General features: G+C 37.4%; 1 protein-coding gene across 1 annotated transcript in view; it reads left to right on the top strand.

Moving 5' to 3' along the window:
• Window positions 1–9,565: 9,565 nt before the first annotated feature.
• Window positions 9,566–23,345, top strand: part of RYR2 (ryanodine receptor 2) — a gene marked incomplete at both ends in the record, with an annotated part of 341,640 nt that continues 327,860 nt past the window's right edge. Inside the window, one exon of the mRNA XM_079550429.1 lies at window positions 9,566–9,613. Within this exon, the coding sequence (XP_079406555.1) occupies window positions 9,566–9,613 (48 nt within the window). The remainder of the gene's footprint in view (window positions 9,614–23,345) is intronic.

The raw sequence follows: 23,345 nt of genomic DNA, 5'->3' as shown, positions 1-23,345 counted from the left end.
TTAAATCAGGACAAATCTGAATGCCCTGCTGTTAATTGTCTGGGAGCTCATTTTAAGTTTTCTGCAGCAGTCAACTAAAAGTCTACTAATATTTTTCTTAAAACACAAAATCTTTATTCTCTGCTGCTTTGTAGTGAAATACTCTGGGTAATGTAGGTGTAAAATATTATTGCGCTGTTGATAGAAAGCTTTACACCCACTTTTTGTTGCTATCAATAACTATAACTATGCACACTAAGAGACAATCATAGAATCAAGCCCTTAAAATAAAGTTCAATACACAGATTAGGCAAAATTGTCAGAGAAAACTGAGCACCATAGCTGCTGTTAGTGCCAGAAATCACGATGTATTGTTAAAAAAGCAAATGTTAATTGGACAATTAAAATCTCCATTTACAATATGCAAAAAAGCCTGAGGGTTCTGCTTTAAAGTAAAGCTGAGTGTTTCAACTGAAAACATGCCTGCCTTGAAATGAAATGCAGAAATTTTATAAACCTCTCATTTCTAAGTGAGTGACTGCAGTGAAGTATCTCTCCCCTGTTTAGGGATATGCTGGCTTGTTAGAAATGTTGAAGCTGGATAGTGCTCCACTCTTCCTGTGATTTGAGAACAGTTCTTCTATTCAGATGGAACCATTCTGCCCAAAGCTGTCCTTTTCTGTTATATTCATGCTGTGATTACTAAGCATTCTGAATTAGACTAATAAAATCTCCACAGCTATGGAAATGACCTAGGTAGCCTTGGAGGAAAATGCTCTTGAAGTGTAATTCCGTAGGCTTTAATGAAGCAAAACTATTCAGCTCACAATTACTCACTGACAACGTTTCAATAGTTACTTCATGACATAGCTTTTATGTGATGTTTTGCTCTATCATAAAGTATACAATCATTGTCATATAAGTAGTTAACAGACTGCATGATGTTTTATTACTGGGAAAAGAGCTGTGCACTAAAAAAAGTGAAAAAGGAAGATAATGAAGTGTTAACATTGATTTTACAGGGTTGTTGGTTTTTTTTGTTTGTTTTTTTTTTTCATTTTTCCTAAGCAAAAGTAACAATAGGATTTAACTGATGCTCACTCACTGTTTTAATGAATATGAAATAGTCTCTGCCTCTGAACCAGGAAAGTGGGAGCACCTTAGTTAAAAATCTTGGGTAATGCAAGGAAAAAATAGTCCAGGTCTTTTCTGATTCCTTATTGATGCACACCTGCATGAGGGGAATGGATCAGAATGTTCCAATTGTTTTTTAAAGCCCCATATTCTGTGAATTGCAATGGAACTTTGATAATGACATCAATCTGAGCTACATAAATCAGAGCAGAATCCATGAACTGGGAAAGAGGGTTTAACAGGAAGAATAAGGTCTGGAGGGAAATATTTATTATTCCAGAAAATTGTGAACAAGTCTCTAAAATACTTCGGTAGATATATCTGACATCTTACTGGATAGTTAGTATTATCACTTAAGAAGTGCAAAATATCTTGATATGATTAATGATTAGTGTATTCCTGAACTTAACAACTATTGAATTATTAAGTCATAACTAACATTAAAATAGAATCTTGTACAAGATTTTTAATAACAGCATGTATTCCTGCTAACAAAGATTTTGAATCAGATAGTGAATCACAATCAATTATTTGTGATGAAAGGAGGGGAGAACTAGATGGTTTGCAGTAAAACATTTCTTGCTGCAGAAAGTGACCAGAAACTGGTCTTTATGGACTTTAGGTTCAGTTTAGCATAGCAAACTGTATATGTCTTTAAAATAACAACAGAAAATCCTATATACTTGTTATGGACAATACTTATTTTCTGAGTCCAGAGTATTATGCTCTATAGATTTTGATTCAGATGTGTCCAGTTTTCCTCCTTGTTTAATTCATTAAGCAGTCACTTTCCAGTTTCTAGATGTGAGGTGTTTTCAGTGCCTGAACACTATCAAATAGTCATATGTTACTCTTTATATCTGTTGTATCCATGGAGATAAATAGGAAGTGATACTTTTGGACTGACCTACATATATTAACTATTATTTTTAAATAAACATTTATTAGTCTTTTACCAATTTGGTGATGAATATATATTTTTAAAAATTATATAAGTGAAAGGAAAAATTGAGTGTTGGCTACTTATTATACAGCACTGTCCAGATACCATACCTACAACAATTAAGTGCTTGTTGTGACTGGAATGTAAGCACAGTGGTTTTGGTTCTCTGCCTCTTACACTTCTTAATGGCTACAGAGTCTAATCTTGAATTAAGAACTAACCATTTTTTCCCTCTGCATTACTGCAGTGGTGTTTAGATTTGTGGCTTTTAATATCCAATAAATAAATAAATAAAAATTATAGCTCATGCATTCCTTTCTAGGTAGAGTAGCTCATGCAGAGGACATTAGAATGACTTCAAGGAAGTCCGCAGTGGATTCTGGAATCAAATCATCAAAATTATAAAGGAAAACAAATGCAGTACCCTATAAAATTATCATATATTTAAGAAACAAATAATAAAATCTGTAAAATAAAAAAAAATGTGAGCTCTGTGAACCTCTATTTTTATTGGTCAGTGAAATAACAGTGGAAAAAAATATTATTAGGACAGATTTTTCCTGTGAGTAAGTAGGGAACATCTATGTGTTTTTTTTTTCTCCAGTTATCTGCACTGGCATACAAACAGGGCTATTTATGCTTACAGATGGTATTTAACATCCTACTTTGCTACTCAGTGAAGAAGTAGAAACAATACCCTGTCACTTACGTGACACCATAGACATCACAAATATTCTAAGATAAATGCCAAGTGTGTATATCCCAATATTATGGCTTGAATTTTTTTTTTAACACTTATGAATAACAAAGGCATCAGTAAACTGGTTTGCATGTGAATTTTTTCACTCAGACAAGCTAAATTAATCATTTGATTACAATGAACAGTTTGCCTAGGAACAATTGTAATCCTGCACTTTTGTTGTCATAGTCACTGTTCAAATGAGACATTTGCATTATTTGCAGTTATGGATCCAAGTTTTAAGTTTCAATTCCTTGTATTGTTTTGTGTCTTACAGTGTGGCAATATTCAAGTCTTGATATTTGTTATTATGCATTTGAAGAACTGTACTAAAAATGACAGATGAAAGGTAAAAATAATATATATGATGCCGGTCTAATTACATCCTAGTCCCCAGGTTTAATATAACAACTGAAAATACTTTAAAGATTTCTCCTTCCCTTCATCCACTTTCTCTCTTTTCTAGACTTTTTTTTCTTCCTAGTAGTTTCCCAGTTTCTCCTGCTAACATCATTGCCTCTCATAATGTCTTATGAGAAAAATACATTCCAATTGCTGGCATCAAGGATATCGGATTGGAAAATGGCCACTCCAACTGAATTTTATGCTGTTTACCAATTTCTTTTATCATTAATTCATAATCACTTAAATAAGTTAAATATTCTCTGTGTTAAATACTCTGTGCAATTCATATTATTTTCATTTTCTCTGAAGACATGACAATTATTGGTTACTCTTACAGACTTGCCAATAAGTTCCACCTTTGGTAGCTGGTATCTGATTAATACCTGTAATGCAGAGTTGATTTTCCCTTAGCAGAATTTTCACGCTGTTCCCAGTGATAAGTACATACAGTTGTCCTAACAGCCATGGAAATATTTGTCTACCTCTCCTCAGAGCAAAATGTGAGCCTGCTGTATTGCTAAAACTTTATTTCTTAAAAACAAACAAACAAAAATGTCATCTGAAACAAGTTTCCTTTGAGACTGACTAATCTCTTAATCATTTGAGTACATCAAGGTTCCTGGTTATTAATCATAACAATAAGGGGTTTCCCCTACTTTGTTCCAGGTTGTTATTTAGGTTGCTGGTTGTGAACTCATTCAGAACAAAATAAAGAATTCTGAAAATGGAGATGCTTGCTTGAAAACATTTTGAAACATCTTGAAAGCCTTACCACAACTCTTTGCAACTATGTTGATTTTTGAGAGACTGACATATGAATGATGTCAATTATTAGGTTTTTTTTTTTTAATTCAAAAAAAGTACCTTCTAATTGCTATTTAGTTGGCTAAGTAGTGATGGAAATCTAATTTCAAGAATGCTGGCAGAAGAGAGCACCAATACATCTCAATTAGTCAGTAAAAACTTGAGAATTGGGTATGTTCTTCTATATAAACACAACCATACAGTACTGTTGCATAGTTAAGGAACCTATTAGAAGACCCAAGCCATGAGGAAAAATTGTTTTAATGATGGTATTCGGTGTGCACTTTTAATGTATACTATCGTAAACATAATATCACAGAATCACAGAATGGCCAGGGTTGGAAGGGACCTCAAGGATCATGAATCTTCAATCCCCCCACCACATGCAGGGCCACCAACCTCCCCATTTAATACTAGACCAGGCTGCCCAGGGCCCCATCCAACCTGGCCTTGAACACCTCCATCCACAACCTCTCTGGGCAGCCTGTTCCAACACCTCACCACTCTCTCTGTAAAGAATTTCCCCCTGACATCCAACCTAAATCCCCCCTCCCTCAACTTAAAACCATTTCCCGTTGTCCTGCTGTAATCTACCCTTTCAAAGAGTCGATTCCCCGCCTGATTGTAGGCTTCCTTTAGGTATTGAAAGGCTGCAGTGAGGTCACTCCTCAGCCTTCTTTTCTCCAGGCTGAACAAGCCCAGCTCCCTCGGCCTGTCCTCATAAGGAGGTGCCCCAGTCCCCTGATCATCTCTGTGGCTCTACTCTGGAGCCTCTCCAACAGCTCTCTGTCTTTCTTGTACTGGGGACTCCAGGCCTGGACACAGTAGTGCAGATGGGGCCTCACAAGAGCAGAGTAGAGGGGGACAATCACCTCCCTGTTCCTGCTGACCACCCCTCTTCTGATGGAATGCCTCCAAACAAACCGAAGGAAGAAACTAAAAAAAATTCTTATTTTATTCCTGCCAACAGCTTCCAGTGCATTGATTGGAAAGTACATCAGAAGCTTGAAAAAGTAATAAAGACTCTAAGGAGACAAGAGCATGAAAAGCCAAGCAAACTATAATTCTCCGAGACCCGAAAAAGAAGATTCATAGCTCCTCCTTCATGTTACTAATTTCATGCACTGTAATGAAAAAAGAGACTAAAAGCTTTGAGCCTTGCCAAGATGGTTGCTTCAGATAGTGGTAATTTCATAGTTTAGGGGGAGAAGTGTAAATTTTTAGGTTTGGCCACTGCCATGTTCCATCCATATGGCAGTTCAGAATGAGCTCACGATGTTCAGCTGACAACAGAAGAAAAAGTAACAGAGAATGTCTCAGAAAATGGCTATTCATGTCCAAATAAAAAATGCAACTTTTTGGAAGGACTTTCCTATAATTAAACAGGAGTTTAATTTTGGGCTTGCTTTTGTATTGGCTTAAAACCGAAGCTTTTCCTCTTTTATGAGAACTTCACTGTCATTATATTCTTACGTGAACATTTGTTTGTACAAGTGATATATACTGAGTACAGGACATAAACTTAACAACAGACGTGTAGTTTATATTGTATTTTATAGATTCAGGATGAGCACTACTAAGAAAAAATGCATCATATTTTTAAACTCTCGGGAGATTGTGATGGGCATATAAATATGTGCTCTTAGTTATAATTATGCTTCCTTAACCTCTGTTAATTTGCAATGGGCATTTTAAATTCAATGCACAATCAAGTTTACTCATTTTGTTCAAGTTTTCTTGTCACAGCTCGGATCTCAATTGGCATTGATTTTACACTGCTTCTATTTCATTCACTTTAGTCGTATTCATGAGATAGAAAGTGATGAAATCATTTTAGTTTTACACCACATGGAATAATACGCTTTCAGATAAGACTGATATCTGACTAATGGTGACTTCAAAGTCTGACATGCTGTAACAAACAACACGGGGAGGGAGGACAGTACTTGCCCCATGTCATTCCTTCTGGCATTGTCTTATTCTGTGCTTCTAGGAAGACAAAGTTAGCATGGTAGTATACTCTGAAACAGGTGGAAAACCAGGGGAATTCCCAGCTGATGTTACTGAATGCTCACTATTTACATTACTTTTATAATGGATAGCAGACATCATATATTTTACATAGATAACTATTTTGGATAGACACAACATATTTCTGCATCTTTTCCTAACACTGTATTAAGTTTCCTAATTCAGATGAATAAAAATTATGAAATTCAAGTGCTAAAATGTGCATAAGAGTGTCAATGCATGTTCATTTATGTTCATACCCTTTTGGAGTATCTCAGATACACTGTTGCACTGGTGCTGCCTCACTCCGAGGAACCCATTTTCAGTAAAGATTGGTACAGGTACACTATATATTGTCACGGTATTGCTTCCTCAATAAACTAAGACTGTAGGAACAAGAAACTCTTGCTGTCCAAAAGCAAAATGAACAATGTAAATGATGTGACAATTACAAAACATGACAATTACAAACGTGTACTGTGATGGGCAGACTTGAATAGAACTGTAAAAGAAACGTGGCAAAAACAAGACAACAAATGAAGACTACATGAAGAGCAGCAAGACACACATAATGTAGGGGAAATTATGTACTGAAAATTGGAAAGGCTACTTCTACATTGGAGGAAAAAAGTGCAGGAAAAAATACTTCATGTGTGTTATAGGAGAACTGGTTAGCCAACTAAACATATATTAGAATTGCAAGAAATGGCAATTTTCCTGCTACATTTTCTCCCTCTTTCTTATCTTCAGAGGCTTTGTCTTCAAACTAGCAGAATTATTTTGGTAGGAGTAGAAGCTGTCTTTTTTCTGTGAGCATTTTTCTGTGGAAAGCTCAGCCGTGAGTAGGTGCTAATAAAAATCTTCAGACTTGTGAAAAACAGTGAGTATAATGTAATGTAATGTGGATTAAAATTGAGCAAGTGAGAGTTGGGAACACAAAGTTATCTGCCATAGGGATGATTGGCATCTTGAAATTTGGGACTAGCTGTCCTGTAGCCAACAGCCCTTTACTTTCACATCTACTCCAAAAATGTATTTCCACCAAACTCCACTTGTAAATATCAGGTACAGGAGATATCATCTGGTCTAGAGGGAGGTGTCCCTTCCTATAGCAGGGGGGTTGGTACTATATCTTAAAGGTCCCTTCCAACACAAACCATTCTAGATTCTGTATCTGTTATTTTATTCTTCCTAGCAGTTAATTTAAGCAACAATTTTGTGAATTATACATAAACTCCCAATATGATAGATATTAAAAAAAGAATAAGTTGATTTTAATTATTTAATGCAATTGATTCAACATAGCTACTGATTAGAGTCTTACAGAATTAAACATAGCTACTGATTACAACCTCACACTAGCTAAAGTGCATTCCCTTTAAAACACATCAATCCAATCACCAGAATGTTTTAAGAACTCTTCTCATCTTTCCACATGGGTAGAGTAAGGCTTCTTGTTTTGAGTGGAACGAGACACATATGTTGTAGCTGACTGCTGTGGTTAAGGTAATATAGAGAAAGTCCATGGCTAAAGAATCTAGTTTTGGCCTTTTTGTGCATGCACCAATTTTGTATTTTATGCATATTCTATGTTTTATAAGCAATATGTACATATATGCATTAAAAAGTATGTGTGTATTGTATGTGCACATACAAATAATAGTTCCTGATGAATAACGTAATGAGATCTCCTTCCAACTATATTTCATCTTTTTCACCCTGTTCAGAAAGCCATTAGACTGATCTTTTATCTTCATTACTTTTTGCTTTGTTTCTTATGCAAATTATGTAGCCACATGTGGCGTCTCTGTTATCACATAATATCCTTCAACTAACTGGGAAGGTCCAACAAATTTGACAGCACAAGAATTTTCAGCTGGAGTTTGCATCTCAAAAATCTGTAGGCAACCAGGTATCACCAGTTCCCGGAACAAATTTCATTGTGTCATAATGTTGTACTGAAAACTGTACAAACTGTTTCAGTCAATGATGTCACAGTGAACTATTTATAGTTTTCTCTTTTCTTTCTTTTTTTTCTTTCTTTAATATGCCCTTGCTTTACATGCAGCAAGTCAAGCAGGCATCTCATCCACCACTCACCTTCAGACCGATATGGAAAGTATCCTCCTTGCTCTACAACGGAAACAAGAACTGGATCCTGTAAAATGATGTGAACTGACCTTTACTTTCATATGAAAAAAACAAACAAAAAACATTTGCAAATTGTTGTCTGAAACTCACTTATTCTGTAAGTGGGATAAAGTGCAAACAAAAGTGTTATTTCTTTGATGCACCTTCTTGAAACATGGCTCAGACTCATGGTTTCAAGATTCAGACTCAAGACTTTTCTCTTAGCAGGAGTTTTTTTTCGAGAAGCATTCTGCAACCTTTATTACTTGGAGGAAGGGATATTGAAGAGGTCTGAGTATTGTGATGATATGAAATGTATTTTCTTGACTATTTTATCATACTTAGAAAAAAATATTTTCTATCAGGAACAAGTTTGAGAGGTAAAAATCTCTTGAAGTCAATGAAAACAGAAAATTATAAAGGAACTGATTAAGCTATCAACCCTGGAGTTCATCTGCAGAACCTTTGATTCAGTTCTACAGGCCTTGTGGATCATGGCTACATTTGCAGTTTCCGGTCTGTCAGAAGAACTGTTTATCCACAGCTGCCAAGATCTGGGCAGAAATTTTAGTATTCCTTTTTCAGAATGCATTAAGCGAGCATGAAGTTAAAGACAACAAATATGGCTTCTAAGGAACCTCTTAGTTACCAACATGCCTTCTGTTTAACAAAATTATTGTGATTTCATTATATTTGCTGGTTACAGTTCTTCAAAAGCCTTCTGCAGGCACGCACCCTTTGGACACATTGCTGTCAATGATAAGATGTTCATTTTACTATTTTCTAAGCTTCTCCCTTGTCCTCACCTCATGACTATTGCACCACACGAGCAAAGCTTCTCTGCTGTGTGTTTACTCCTGAATGCTACCGATGCTGGAAGTCTTGCAGTTCTTGCGGGCTGTCAAACTCCTCTCTCTGTTGGAGGCCTGGTTTCCACACCAACAGGAATAAAGTGTGGACCTCGCAAACGCTCACTAGAGCTAAGCACGCATTTACACTGGTGACCCTCTGCTGCACCCTTGGCACGCGCTATAGCCGCCCTTCGACCAACGACAATTTTACAACCCGTCATTGACCCTTCGTTTACCACACTCGCACGCGCCGTGCACGCGTAGCTCCGCGGAGCAGCCGGCAAGGGGCGCTGTGCGGCGGGCTCGGCGCGCGGAGGGAGCGGGCTGCGGATCACCTGCAGCAGCGGGGGGGCCGGGAGCTCCGCCCCCCTTCCCGCGGTTAATCGCATCCTCCTCCGCCCGTAGCAGGCACTGGCGGCGCGGCGGGCAGAGCCGTGCACCTGCGGCAGGCGCGCGGGCATCCGCAGCTCTCTCGTTCCCAGCCGCAGAGCGGTGCGGCCGTGAGCAGCGTCCGGGAGAAGGAGAGAGAGAGAGAGAGAGAGAGTGAGAGTGAGAGTGAGAGAGGGAGCCATGGCCGAGGGGGGCGAGGGCGAGGACGAGATCCAGTTCTTGAGAACTGTAAGTGCCGCGCCGGTTTGGGGCAGGATCTCGCGGGGGGAGGGCGGCTGGGGGCGATGCTCTGAAGAGAGCTCAAGGGGGGGGAAGCCGCGTGCACGGGAGAGGAGGCAAGGGAGCAACGGGGGGAGCCCCGCCGGGGCTTTGCTTTCCGCTGAGTAGCCCCTGCCCCCGGCCCGCGGGCGTGGGGGTGCGAGCAACCGCTGGCTTCGCTTAATGGGGCTGGGAGGAGAGGGTGACGGTGCGGAGGCGGCGGTGCGGGGGCACGCGGGAGGGGGAGGCGCGTGCTGGGAGCCCCCGCCGCCTCCGCGAGTATCTGAGCTCGGCTCCTGCCCGCCGCCGTGCTCGCGTACTGCGGATACTCAGCAGGCTGCGCTCCCGGCTTAGGGGGCTGAGACCGCGCTCCTTCTGCAACAGCGGAATAGAACAAATCGCCTCTCGAGGTGCTCACTAACTTGCAGGCGTTCTCCTCGCTGTACACGGACTAACACAGCTCTTCTTTCTTGGTGTGAGCATCCTCAGCCCAAAGCATGTAAAGGCGCTGGAGCATTTCTTCTCCTGAGTTCAGTTAATTTGTCTGGAGCGCTGCGCTTCTTGCTTATCTGGATTATTTTACTTCATGCAATTCTTTGTTTACCTTCTGAGCCATCTCCTGAGTGCTCTCTGTAGCTGCAATCCTAGTAAGTTTTGGAGATGGGTATATTTGAACGGTGCAGCATACAAACCTAGTCACAGTTCTAGGAAAAATTGCTGAGATACCCATTAGGTAGAGAAAGAGATGCTGAAATGGTGTGGTAAAGCTTATATTCTTTCTTTCTTTCTTTCTTTCTTTTTTTTTTTTTTTTAAGTGCAATCCAATGTAAAAAATGTTAATGACTAATGTGTAGCAACAAAATATATTTAAAAAGAATGGAGAAGCAAATTGCACAGCCTGTGCAAAGCACTTCACATGCCATTTGCAGCATTATGGAGCTTAGATTTCAATCTTCTTGTGGTCTTTTTTTTTTTTTTTTTTTTTTTTTTTTTCTCTCCTTCAACCAGAAGCTGGAAAGTAATAGGCATGCATCCTGTTATAATAACATTTATTATTATTATTATTATTTTGTTTTGAGTTCTTGGAAACTGTGGTTGTACAGGGAGGGACAAGGCTGTTATGCAACACTAGCATGAAAACTGTCAACTTTCTTTCTTCTTGACATTATTCGATTCCTATTGTAGTGTTGTGTAACACCTGAAGACAAACCAGAAGATACTTTGTTGAAAGAAAATGTGTCAAATCAATGTGTACTTTTTTACTGTTTGTCCTCTTCCTGGAAAATGCTTTTGAAATACTTGTGCCGTCACAGAGAGGCTTACTGCAGTTCTGTTTGTTAGGCTTAGCTCATGAAATGCTGTTATCTGAATACTTAATAGGAAAAGCGACGCTGTGGACATGATAATGCTGCCATGCACATATAGAGTAGTGCTGAACTATTGCACCTGACAGCAGCAGCACGTTACGTAAAACAGCACTCCTGATAATGTGCATCAGGCTTAATAGACTTCTGGCCAACGCAGCCTTAGACCATGCTTAAAAAATCTGTAGAATGTTGTACTGATGGAAAGTGACCTTGAATGTGATAAACTGAGGCATGGGGGAATTCATGTAGTGAAATAATGGAAGACCTGAGAAATAGCCTTTTCATGTGATGTTTTTGAACCTCTAATCTGTAGTTACATGCAAGTAATAATTTTAACTTCTCTTTTCCTTGTGCTTTATGGAAGTCATGATCGTGGCTTGGAAAAGTCAATTGCTTTAAGATGTAATCTCAGTGTTTCAGTTCTTCTCCCCTTAAAGTTTGGTTTAGTACTCCCTAGAGCTGTTGGATACCTTTGGCTTTCTGAACAATGTTGATAGAAAGCACTGCAAGTCAAATGTTACTTGTGAGTTGCCTCAGTTTCTCCTTTTAGTTGTTTATTTTCAAAAAAGTAATTGGGGATAAATGAATTCATGAATGGATTGGTAATTAAAATAGAAAATATCAAAGAACATCATATACCAGCAAAAAAGCTTTCTGTGCGATGAATACCTTAATCACGGCTTCTGTAGACCTGCTGCATATAAACAGTGTTCTTTGAATTTTCTTCTTTTGATATGTCAGGATAAACTCTATGAAAATGTGGGTTCTCTTTCTGACACTTCAAAATTTGTAATATCTTTAATTTTCTCTGGGATTTCAGTAGAATTTGTCATTTGTAATATTTCAAGAGAAATGTGAGATTTCCTTCAATAAAAAGATTCCTTTCATTGTAGCTAGCTATTAAACTGAATTTGTATTTGCCATCTATGTGTTGATGCATATTTGTGTGTGTGTGTGTATACGTGTATATATATATAATATATATCTATATATAATATATTTATATTATATATATGTATATATAAATATGTATATAAAACTTAGGTTTTCACATATTCCTGCTTTGCCTAACAATTCCTCTTCTTTTGGTTCTCTTATCTTTTTTTTTTTAATGAGGTGACATCATGCATTTCCTCCTACAAATTTGCTGCAAGGGTGCTTTATGTTACTTTCAGAACAAATTGAGGTTTAACATGTCACTTCTGGAAAGTGAATGTAACTTGTTAGTGCTCTGGACTTCTGGAAATATCAGTCCTTACTCTGGTTGAGACAACTTTAGATAGATTGGAATTCAGCTCTCCTTAATGAAGTCTTGTATAGTCATGTGAATGACGTGCTTGTCCACTGACAGTAGTCTCTTTCATTTGCTGAATATTGTGTGGAGGTAGCTTTATGTTGATATATATCCCCTTTAAGGCTTGGTCATATGTTACTGTGTCTTCCCCCACTGAAGGCATACGTGCTGTGTAAGGGGAGTAAAGAGGAGCAAATAGCATGCCTTTGCTTGTATTAATCTGAGGGATGGCTTCTTTCCCATGCAGGATTTTAAATCTTTTTTTTTTTCATATTCAAAAGTAGAAAGATATGTCCACAATAAGTTTTAATTGTTTAGTGTTCAAGAATGTAAACAATTCATAATTAACAGGGAAGTGACTTGCTTGTTTTTTTTTCTTCACTTGCCTAGAGTTAAAATAATTCGGAGTTCCATGAAAAAAAAAAAACAAAACATAATGTGCAAAGGCTCCTTCCATAATGTCATAATGTGTATGTGCAAGGAATGTGGTGGTTTTTTTTTTTTTTTTTTTTTTTTTTTTTTTTTTTTGTTTCTTTTTTAGTGTAGAACCCCCATAAAGGAAGGCCTTTGAAGGGGGAATATAAAGCTATAAAGCCAAGGATGGAATTAAACCAGGTGCACTGTTTCTACAAAACACTGCTGGGAGTATCTTGTGTATCGGTTAAAGGTGTTCTGAGTTCTGGAAGCTGTTCTGTACCTAGGAGTGATGTGAAAAGTTGTAATGTAGCTATTAGAGCTTCTGATGTTCCTGATGGCAGTATGTATGGTTTTCTGGAACTGTGGAATTTCTTCCATTAAAGACAAGTGCTCTTGGTGTTTATGGTAGGAGATGTCATCAAGGCACGTTGAAGTGAGGCTGTTAGGGTTACAGTCTTCTGCACAGTTACTATTGGAATACTGATGTTCTCCTTTGTGCTCTTTGCTGCTGCTTTTTTAGTTTTTTTCCCCTCAATTCTCATTTGTTTAATAGTTTCTCTTGCTCCTGTGAGTGTATTTTGTACTGCCTTATCTTCCACATAGACTTAATTGTTTTGAGTGTAACTGTCAGAGGGAAGTGTAAAGGTACTTTTCAACACTGGAAGTGTACTTTTAAATTAAGTTAAATGTTACTTAGGTTTGATGTGGAAAAGATTTTATTAACTTAGTGCTGGGATGTAGCACTTCAGATAATAAAAGAATAGAGTTCATGGCAGAGAATTTTTCTTCGCTCAGAATTGAATAATGTGATTTAAATGTGATTGCATTTGAAGAACAGGAGTTCCTTGACTCCAGAATCTGTTGTAAATGTCCTTTGTTATACACAGCATTTAAACAAAGAATGTAACTCCAAATCTGATTAAGAAATCATATGCTTTGCCCATCACGAATGAAGATATTGTGGAACTATAGAACAAAGAAGGATCCTGGGCAAAGATGATGTTAAAGTTATTGTAAAATAATAAATAAGAATTGTTGTTCTGTGCATCAGAAATGATTTTTCGTCTTTTTTTTTTTTCTTCTTCTTTCTTTAGTGCTTTTCAAACACTGCTCATCTTTTAAAGAATTTTATCATAATATATTAGGTTCTGATGGCTGCAGCCATCGAATATACAAATGCAGCTGACAGAATAGACTAAGGAGACTGCTGAAAACAACTTTGGATGTTAGGAACAATTTTAGAAGGAGGTAACACTAAGAAACACGTCGGCTACCTTTTGTTTATATTAATAAACCATCGCTGTAACTATTAGTACGTGACTTGCAATGATTCACCAGGGACTGGCACAAGAGACCACGGTTTAACAGCTCATGTGAAGAATGGCTTGCCTGCAATTGCAGCATATGTACCTTCCTCTCTGAGACACTGCACTGCAGTATGGATACTGAATATGATCTCAATTTCTATTTTGGAATTGAGCTGGACAGACAGTAGTGAATGTGTTTTAGCTACTCCATTTTATACTTGGGAATTGTGCGAATGTTTTACATCCAAATATTCTAATGCCAAAAATGCTAGGCAAATATTTTATACTGCCATTAGGATAATATTACTGGATAAAATCAGTTGTTCTATCTGCAAACTGTCTTGTCCAGTGTTCTGCATCTGGAGATCACCTGTACCAGATATGTGCAAAAGAGGTTAAAGAAGCTCTGTGGTGAGCAGTTGGCCCACCAGAGAGAGAAGTTTTGTGCTGGTCTTGTGAATTGATTGACTCATGTATTTTGATGTGCAGAGAGCTTCTCTTATTTTCAGTGTCTGGGGATGCACTGATAAATGCTGCTCCTTAGCGTTTTGAAGGTCTGAGGGAAAAGCTATTCCAGGAACTTAAACTGTGGAAAGGCTGTAAAGACAGAATTCCAGTATGAACACTGGTTAACTTCCGACTGTAGATTTAATGCATCTCAATATCTTCATCTGCCTTTGACTTCTTTATTTTAGTGCTATAGCCATTTTTTCTTAAAGGTGGTTTCTCTACTGCATGTTTGTATGGGAAGTGCACAGGATGGTTCTAATTAAGAAATGTGAAGAAATATGAAGGAAAGAAGGCTGCATCTAGAAAGTACGTAAATTAAATTGAAAATCAGGGATCTTTTCCTACTGCTTTTCTTTAAACTTAGGGATGCTTTGTATTAAAACAGTGTTGGTTTTCTCTAATCTCTACACAAATGTTTTCTTCCAATTTAATAAATGGAAGATACAAAATTAAACTTGGCTGTATATAGACAGCAAAAGAGAAGTTAAAAATGGTGTACACGTAGGGACTGAGTTTTCCTGTACTTTCTAATTATGATCTCACTGACATAAATCTGTTCTGTGTTATTTGATGACACAATTTAAATGGGTTAATGAAAGAAGTTTTTTTTTTTTTTAATTTTTCTTAAATCTTTCTTAGCGTGATGTGATTTGAACTGTGATTGATTAAGATTAAGGAGGTCAGCATCGTTCTTTCTGTATTGTCTAAGCATTTTTTTTTGTTAATCTGTGTCCAAAATGAGTTGTCTTTCCAGTTATTAGCAAATCATTACTTGGAAATGCTATAAAGAAGTCTTACAGAGTGCTCTGCTTAGTAGTACATATGTATGTTTGCTGCTGTATGTTTGTTATATGTTGATTTGCTTAAAAAAAAGAATTGGCCAAACGAACAAAATATTCTTATAGCACTACTTTTTTTTTTTTTTTTTTTTTTTTTTTTTTTTTTTTTTTTTAAAGCATAAACTAAACAAAAATGTTACTTTTTGTTGATTTGTGATGGATCTCACAGTTGACATGGGTTAATGAAGTGTTCCAGGTCTCACAGCTCAGATCCTGCTGAAGACAGAACTGTTGACTTCAATAAAGCCAGATTTTCATCTCCAGACCTGGACTGCAGGGAGACTGGCTAGAAGTGTGTGTGTGCATGTGTTAGTTGTTACAGTTTAAATGCAGATTTGCTTCTGAAAACTATGAAACTCTGGAAAAAATTCGATCTTAGGTTGGAATTGCTCCTAGCTATGACATTGTTAGGAGACTTTCTTTGTAGCTTATCTGACAAATCTTTTAGTTCAGCACATCTGGGAAATAAAGCTCTGTGAATATTTGGAGATGACTGTCTTTCATGATAGTAAAGAGAATAAAATTACAGCAGTTCTGTTTGTATTTTGCATTAGTGAGGGGCTTGTTCTTTTATATATAATCAACAAGAATTTTGCTGTTGACTGCAAGGGGACAGTTCCTTAAAAGAATAAATTGTTGTGACATATTATCACTAGGGGTGAATGAATGATGATTTCCTGTTAATAGAATTCTAGGCTTCATTTCTGAACGACAGAACCTTCCTCACAAGGAATACTTTATCTCTTAAGTGGCAGTTATTATTGGAATATTCTGAAAGTTTTAGAAGCTGAGCTCTGGTTTGATTGAACTACTTGTTTGATTTTTCTGTTGGAGCATTGAGTGTAGGTGAATGAAAGCAATAATTACTGCAGTGGATTATCCAGGCACTCTGACTGTTGAGTGTGTCCAGAGGAGGGCCACAGAGACGGTTGGACATCTGAAGCATCTTTATTACAAAGATAAGCTGAGAAAGCTGGGCTGCTTCTTCCTGCAGAAGAGGAGGCTGTAGGGAGACTCACTACAGCTTTCCAGCACTTAAAGGTAGCTTATGGAAAAGATGGGGAGCAACTTTTTATGTAGCCTGATTGTAACATGAGAAAGGGGAATGGTTTTAGGCTAAAACAAAGTAGATATAGGTTAGATGTTAGGAGAAAATTTACTCAGAAGGTGGTGAGGCACTAGTGCAGGTCGTCTGGAGAAGCTGTGGGTGCCCCATTCCTGGAATTGCTCAAGGCTGGGTTGGTTGGGGCCCTAGGCAGCCTCAGCTGGTGTGTGGCAGTGCTGCCCATGGCAGTGGGGTTGGAGCCAGTTAATCTTTAAGGTCCCTTCCGAAGTAATGTATTCAATGATTCTAATAGCATGTGCATCATGTCCTGCGATGAAGGAAGGGAGGGGTGGCCAGATTCACAAATCCATTTGGTTAGATTAAGGTGAAATGACACTCAAGGTCCAAACACAATCATCAGTTTTCATGAGAATCTCTCTACTGCACTTATCTTAAAATTACTGGCACTCTTACAATTGTATCTATTTAAGCTGTGTGGCTAAGTTATGTGATGAGGAATTAAAATAAACCTTGCATTACTTGACAACTTTATAAGGAAAAAAGAAAAGGGGAGAGGGAGTGGATAGAGAAAAAGACGGACGAAGAGATCAACATTCTGGTTTCCAGCTCTGGTGCAGCTAATAGAGGGATCCTTGGTCTGTGAGAGTGTTCATCCAGAAGTTCCGAAGTCTTGAAGTCACTCCCAAGCTTCTCCAAGAGGTGCTTTTATGCCAGTTAGATTTACAGGGTTTGTTGTTAACAAGTGTGTTGTCAACAAGTCTGCAGTTAACAACTCCACCTGTACCCCCCTGAAAGGGGGTTTTCATCAGAGCAAGGCTGCCCATCTGTACAACTCCTTTCTCCAACCATGTTTTCAGCATTTAGTCACTTGTTACAATGATGGTCTTGGCATTGTCTGGGACAATTCCAGCATACCACAGATAAAGTATTTTACTTAGGTCTGTTATAACGTTATGTAGCTCTCTATTTCATTTGGACTATATTTTCCTTTGCTTGTATGGATTTGTATTTATATCATGCATTCTTTAAGTAATAATATTCCCACGTATCATAGAATTTCTTTTAATTGAAAGGGACTCTTAAAAGTCATATAATCTTGACTCTCCTGCAATTAACAGGGACACCTACAGCTAGATCACATAGCGCAGAACCCCATCCAGCCTGACCTTGAATGTCTCCAATGATGGGGCATCCACTACCTCACTGGGCAACTAGTTCAAGTGCATCCTCACCCTTATTGTGAAATCCTTCTTCCTCATATCCAGTCATTATCTCCCTTTTTTTATTTTGAAGCCATTTCCCCTTATCTTGTTACAACAGGCCCTCCTAAAGAGTGAAGCAGAAAGGAGTAGATAATGATATTCTTGAGTAACAAGAGGACCAACCAACCTTAAACTAGTGAAATGACTGGAGAGCAAAAGCAAGGCAGACTTTTAGTCCTATCGTCTTTTCTGTGCTTTTTCTTGTTTAGAATAAAAAGATTTATTTCTTTGTTGTCATTGTAACAAATAGTACAACTCAAGGTTAACAACTGCCTGCAACATCAACCCAGAAAAGGTCACTTTAGATTTCTAACAAAAACTAGTAGAATCTCTCACCTGCTGTACAGCAGCATAGCTGTAGTGATTACTTTTTAATAAGCCTGAATTTTGTTAACCTGCTGTGTATTTACATACAAAGCCTTGATTTCTTTTCTTTTCCTTCTCTTAATAAAGATGGTGTTACTTGTCAGACTAATTAAACTCCTCATGTATAGCAGATTACCTACCTACCTACTAATAAAATAGTCATCAAGGAGACTGTGGCAAAAGTTGTTGAGATGCCATTCTGTACAATGTGGATTGATGGGTGCAAGACTATATTTTAGTACGCATTTGAACACAGTAGGACGACAGAGAATGAATTACAAGGTTGTTATATTTTTGTGAGGTGCCTTCCTACAAGACTTCAGAATAATTCAACTGTAGGACAACATTCTTTCATTACCAGCTTGTTTTCTTTTTTTTTTTTTTTTTTTTTTTTTTTTACTTGACCATGGGAGGTAAAATCTGATGGATTTTAGAAGCTTGAAGTATTATTACTACATACTCAACACCAGTGCATTCTATCTACCTTTGAAGTATACTTCTGTGAGAACTTCTCTAGAATCCTGCTCTAATTGTTGAATGTACTGAGTTTGAAGGCTATTTCTACTTACATCCTTCCTCTACAGGAACAACAGCAACAAAAATTTGCATTGTCCTGTGAGTTTTCCTGAGGATTGTTAGAAAATGAAGTAGTATTAGTGGAATTGAACTGGAAAGTCTGTCTCCTACAGCCCCATTTCTTCCTTCCAAACCACACGTATCCAGAAAAAAGAGCCTGGGTCTTGTGTGGGATGTGTTCTTTGGATTTATAAAGGGAAGAAGAGGGAAGAGGAAAGTATCTTTCTTTAGCAAATATATTACACAGTGAATGTGAACTCCTTCATTCCTGTGGTAGCAAGTGCAAGTTCTTATGTAGAAATTTAGATGGAGAAGTGAGAAGAATTTGAAGAGTTTGCAAAGCAAGCCTAGATGATGGATGCTGGATCTGCTTTGGTCTTATTTAACTGCTTTAATTAATTTACTGATAACTTGATCCTCACTATACAAGAAGAATGTAGCTGTACTAATAAATATTGAAAAATTACTTATAGTATGCTTATTTTTTAGTTGTAAAGTGGAATCTTCCTGTAAGTAGTAGTAGAGACATGTTGAGCATGAGCTAGATGCTAAGCCTCTACATATGGACACGTGGTCTTCATCCCAGTGCAGTCTTCAATAAACAGCTTGGTTCCATTGGCAGTAATGGCCAACTAAATACCTACAAAGATGGATAAGAAACTTTGAGCCCTGCAACAGTCATGAGAATACAGTGGAGTTCTAATGCTGAGGGTTAGATTGAAAATACATATAATTTACTTGACTTCCCTCCTCTCTTTTTAACTATGTTTCCACATGTTTTTAGTGTACGTTTTACAACTCTAGTGCATGAAAAGTAATGTTTCTGCAGTTGTTTTGGGAACAACAGTGAGATAGAATATACGTTCCCTTTTTCAACAGAAAAGTAGAAACAAAATTTCACAATGTCTAACACAGGGAAATTCTCCCTAAGAATGGAGATTAGGAAAAGTAAAGATCAAAGTGTGCCAATAACATTTTATTAATTTTTTTTTGAGTCAAATATGTTGATGAACATTCCAGAAATGTGATTTTAATGGCAAAAAAATGTCTGTGAAGCAGTGCTAACCCACATCTAAGCATAATGCTGGAATATTAAGGATAAAAAGGAAAAGAGTTGTATTTATTGGTGTGTACATATTGGTATGGTCTATCTAATTTCTTTTAGTCTTTGAATTATGTAGTACAATCCTTCTGAAAGGCTTGTGAGCAAAGTAGTAGCTATCTCCTTTCTGTAGCTATTAAATACTATGTAGGTAAAACCTAAAAAGTCCTCAAATTCTGTAAGCATTCCACTACTGTTCACTGAATTCTATATAGCTAGCTTATGAAATAATGATTTGCATACTAAAATGTTTTTGAGTAAGTCCTGGCATGATGGCTTGTTCTGGTATGTCAGTCCTTGCTGACTCTTTAATCACACTTCAAATGTCAAATGAAGGGAACGCTTATTTTTAATACTGGTACTTTGATGGAAGAAGAATCTTAAAGCTTACAAGAGGAAAGAATTACCAAACAAGTCATAATTAAAGGGCTGAGCAGACTAGGAGGCTTGTAAAAATGTTCTGTAAATTTTGATTTCAATGTGAGAAGGTTTCTGCAGTCCTTTGGAAGAAGTGTTCTTGCATTTTAGACAATTCCAAAATATTTCATGAAATGTTCTTATGTTCTCTTAGTCCACATCAGAATTGTTAGCTGTATCTCATACTGTACTTATTCTGTAGGTTATATGCTATCTGCAGGTTCAGTTACATTTGCTTTTCTTCAAATGTGCAACATTTGAAGAATTTTTTCTTCAGTCTTACTCATTCTTCCATTTTATTGTCAGAAGTGCTGAGTGCCCTCTGTGTTTTGGATTTAATTACTCTTCTTTGTATGAAGTTTTACACAGCTTCAACGGATCTGTAGCAGAACTTGCTATTGTCCTTAGTTATGAATTTAAATATTCAATCAAACTGGAAGAAAAATGTTTTCCTGAAGGCAACTCTTAATTTTTTTTTTCTTGCTGTCATCCTCTTGAGAGCTGTACCTTGCAGTCTGGCTTTTCTCCAGAGTGAAATATATGTTTATGCATAGAAACTGTATTTTAATTCGAAATTTAGAGACGAGTAGAAACTTTCTTCTTTCATGGAGGAGAAATGAGAAATTATGTCATAAAATTAGACTTTCCTGTTTGCTGAAGGGAGGTATCCTTTTCTAGGGGAAATATGTGGCTCAATTGAAAAAACAAAAACAAAACACTATACATGTATTTTTAATAATTGAAGAAATTGTGCCTCTTCATTGAGCTGAGAATGGAGGTTTCTTGTTTTCTGTTTTCATTCCTAATTTAGGAATCTTCATAGCTATCTGAAACATAGTCTGATTTGGGTTGGAAGGGACATTAAATATCATCTAGTTCCAATCTTCCTGCAGCAGTCATAATTTACTGATAATAATTATTTGAATGTAGCTTAATAACCAATTGTGTAACATGTAAGATGAACGTGTTAGGCTGCAATGTTGATATATTTTATTGATAATGTTCCAGGTATCACTTTTCTGACTGTTCTGATTGCCAGAAGTAATGTATATCTTTCTTTTTTAAAATTTATTCTGAGTTTCCTAGTTGAATTTTAGCTTATAGTGTAGATGTCTGCTGTGATTGCAGGTTTTCTTTTTGGGTACTCCTTTAAATCTATCAGCAAAGCAGAATTAGGCATTAACTGTTCTATCTCTATTTTTATTTTGCTCTCTGTTCTGCTTTTTTTATTTATTGTATTATTTTATTTATTTATATAGTTTGTTTATTTATTTATTTTTTACTTGATAGTTACAAAGTTAAGAGCATCAATGATTATTCTTTCCTTCCAAGCCAACTTGTTTCAGGGATTGCCCCTCAGACTGGTTTCAAGGAATCATGTACTTGGCACAGAGGTATATTCTGACTGAGAAAATGGCTAAGTGAGAAAAACAGTATCAGTTTCCCTAAAGCTTTAACCCTGTAAAGTCATCCAATTAATATAGCATGTGAGAAATGCTCAGTCTTTATAACTTGACGGGAGAGATTTGTTTCCATGCATGGCACTTGCATTTCTGCTTACATAGGAAGGCCTTGGTTCACTTTTTGGTTTACTAACACAATAAACTAACATGGGATAGAGCACGTTCACTGAAGGCGTATATTCACTTGGGTAGCAAACTGTGGGAGTATGAGGGCTAACAAAATGACATATTTATGTATTTAGTGATTTCATATTGATGAGTGAGGTTTTTATGATGATTTATGTCTGTTACAGAGTTACAGTTTGACAATTGGAACCACATCTAGAGCTTGGGAAGCACACTTTGTTGTAGTAAGTTCTTATTCAAAAGTTATGGCTTGCTATTAGTAGTTATACCCTAGTCATTTGTCTTACTGGGAGGGGCAGAGAAATAAGAAGTTCTGAGAGTTGAAATTGGTTTGTAGCGGCACTGTATACGTCTAAATAAAATAATAAGTTGAAGAAAATGCTTATGTTCCTTACAGATTTTCTACCTGGATCCCATTTTCTGTGACTAAGGAATAGTAAGTCATTTAAATGAAATAAATACATAAATAAAGCAGGTTGGTATAACAGGTTGTTAAGGGCTATTTCATTAGCAAAAGGGCAGAAGAAAATATTACAGTACAAATTTATTTTTTGGCCAGATGCCTAAAAATAAATGCTGCTTCAAATAAAGACGTGGCTGTATTACCTATTACTAAAATTCTACTACATTCATAAGGCAAATTAATTGATTTTAATGTTTAGCAGAATAATGCATTCTGTGTAGATTAAACATTTTATGTACCAATTTGCTTACCCAAAACTTCCAAGGCGAGACTATATGGCTGTATGTATGTTTCTTTAAATCTGTTTCTCTTCTCACTGATGTTCAACATCTTTACCAATGACCTGGATAAGGGTTAGAATGGACTGTCAGGAAATTTACTAATGATATGAAGGTGGGAGGAGTGGCTGATACTCCAGGAAGCTGTGCTGCTGTTCAGTGAGACCTGGACAGGCTGGAGTGTTGGGCAGAAGGGAACCTGATGTGGTTTGTCAAGGGCAAGTGTGAAGTCCTGCACCTGGGGAGGAATAACCACGTGCATCAGTACAGGTTAGGGGCTGATCTGCTGGAAAGGAGGACAACAGGTTGGCCATAAGCCAGCTGTGTGCCCTTGTGGCCAAGAAGGCCACTGGTATCTTGAGGGGGTTAATAGTTCTCCTCTGCTCTGCCATGTTGAGGCCATGAGTACTGTATCCAGTTCTGGGCTCCTCAGTTGAAAAAAAATACAGAAAATTTCTGGAGAGAGACCAGAGGAGAGCCACAAAAATGATGAGGGGCCTGGAGCATCTTCTTTACAAGGAAGGGATGGAGACCTGGAACTGTTCAGCCTGGAGAAAGCTAAGAAGGGATTTTGTCAGTACTTATAAATATTTAATGGATGGGAGCCAAGTGGATTGGGCCACTCTCAGTGGTTCCCAGAGACAAAAAAAAGGGGCATTTGGCACAAGCTGAAACATAGCTGTGTACAAACATGAGGAAACATACAAACATTTGAGGGGTACAGAGCACTGGATCAAGCTTCCCAGAGAGACTGTGGACTCTCTTTCTCTGGAGGTATTCAGAACCCATCTGTATGCTTTACTGTGCAATCTACTGTAGGCAACCTGCTGTAGTTATTTCTGAGCTTAT

This window comes from Tetrao urogallus (assembly GCF_951394365.1).
Source record: "Tetrao urogallus genome assembly, chromosome: 2".
Classification (NCBI taxonomy): Eukaryota; Metazoa; Chordata; class Aves; order Galliformes; family Phasianidae; genus Tetrao; species Tetrao urogallus.
This window is presented reverse-complemented; position numbering and strand designations above follow the sequence as displayed.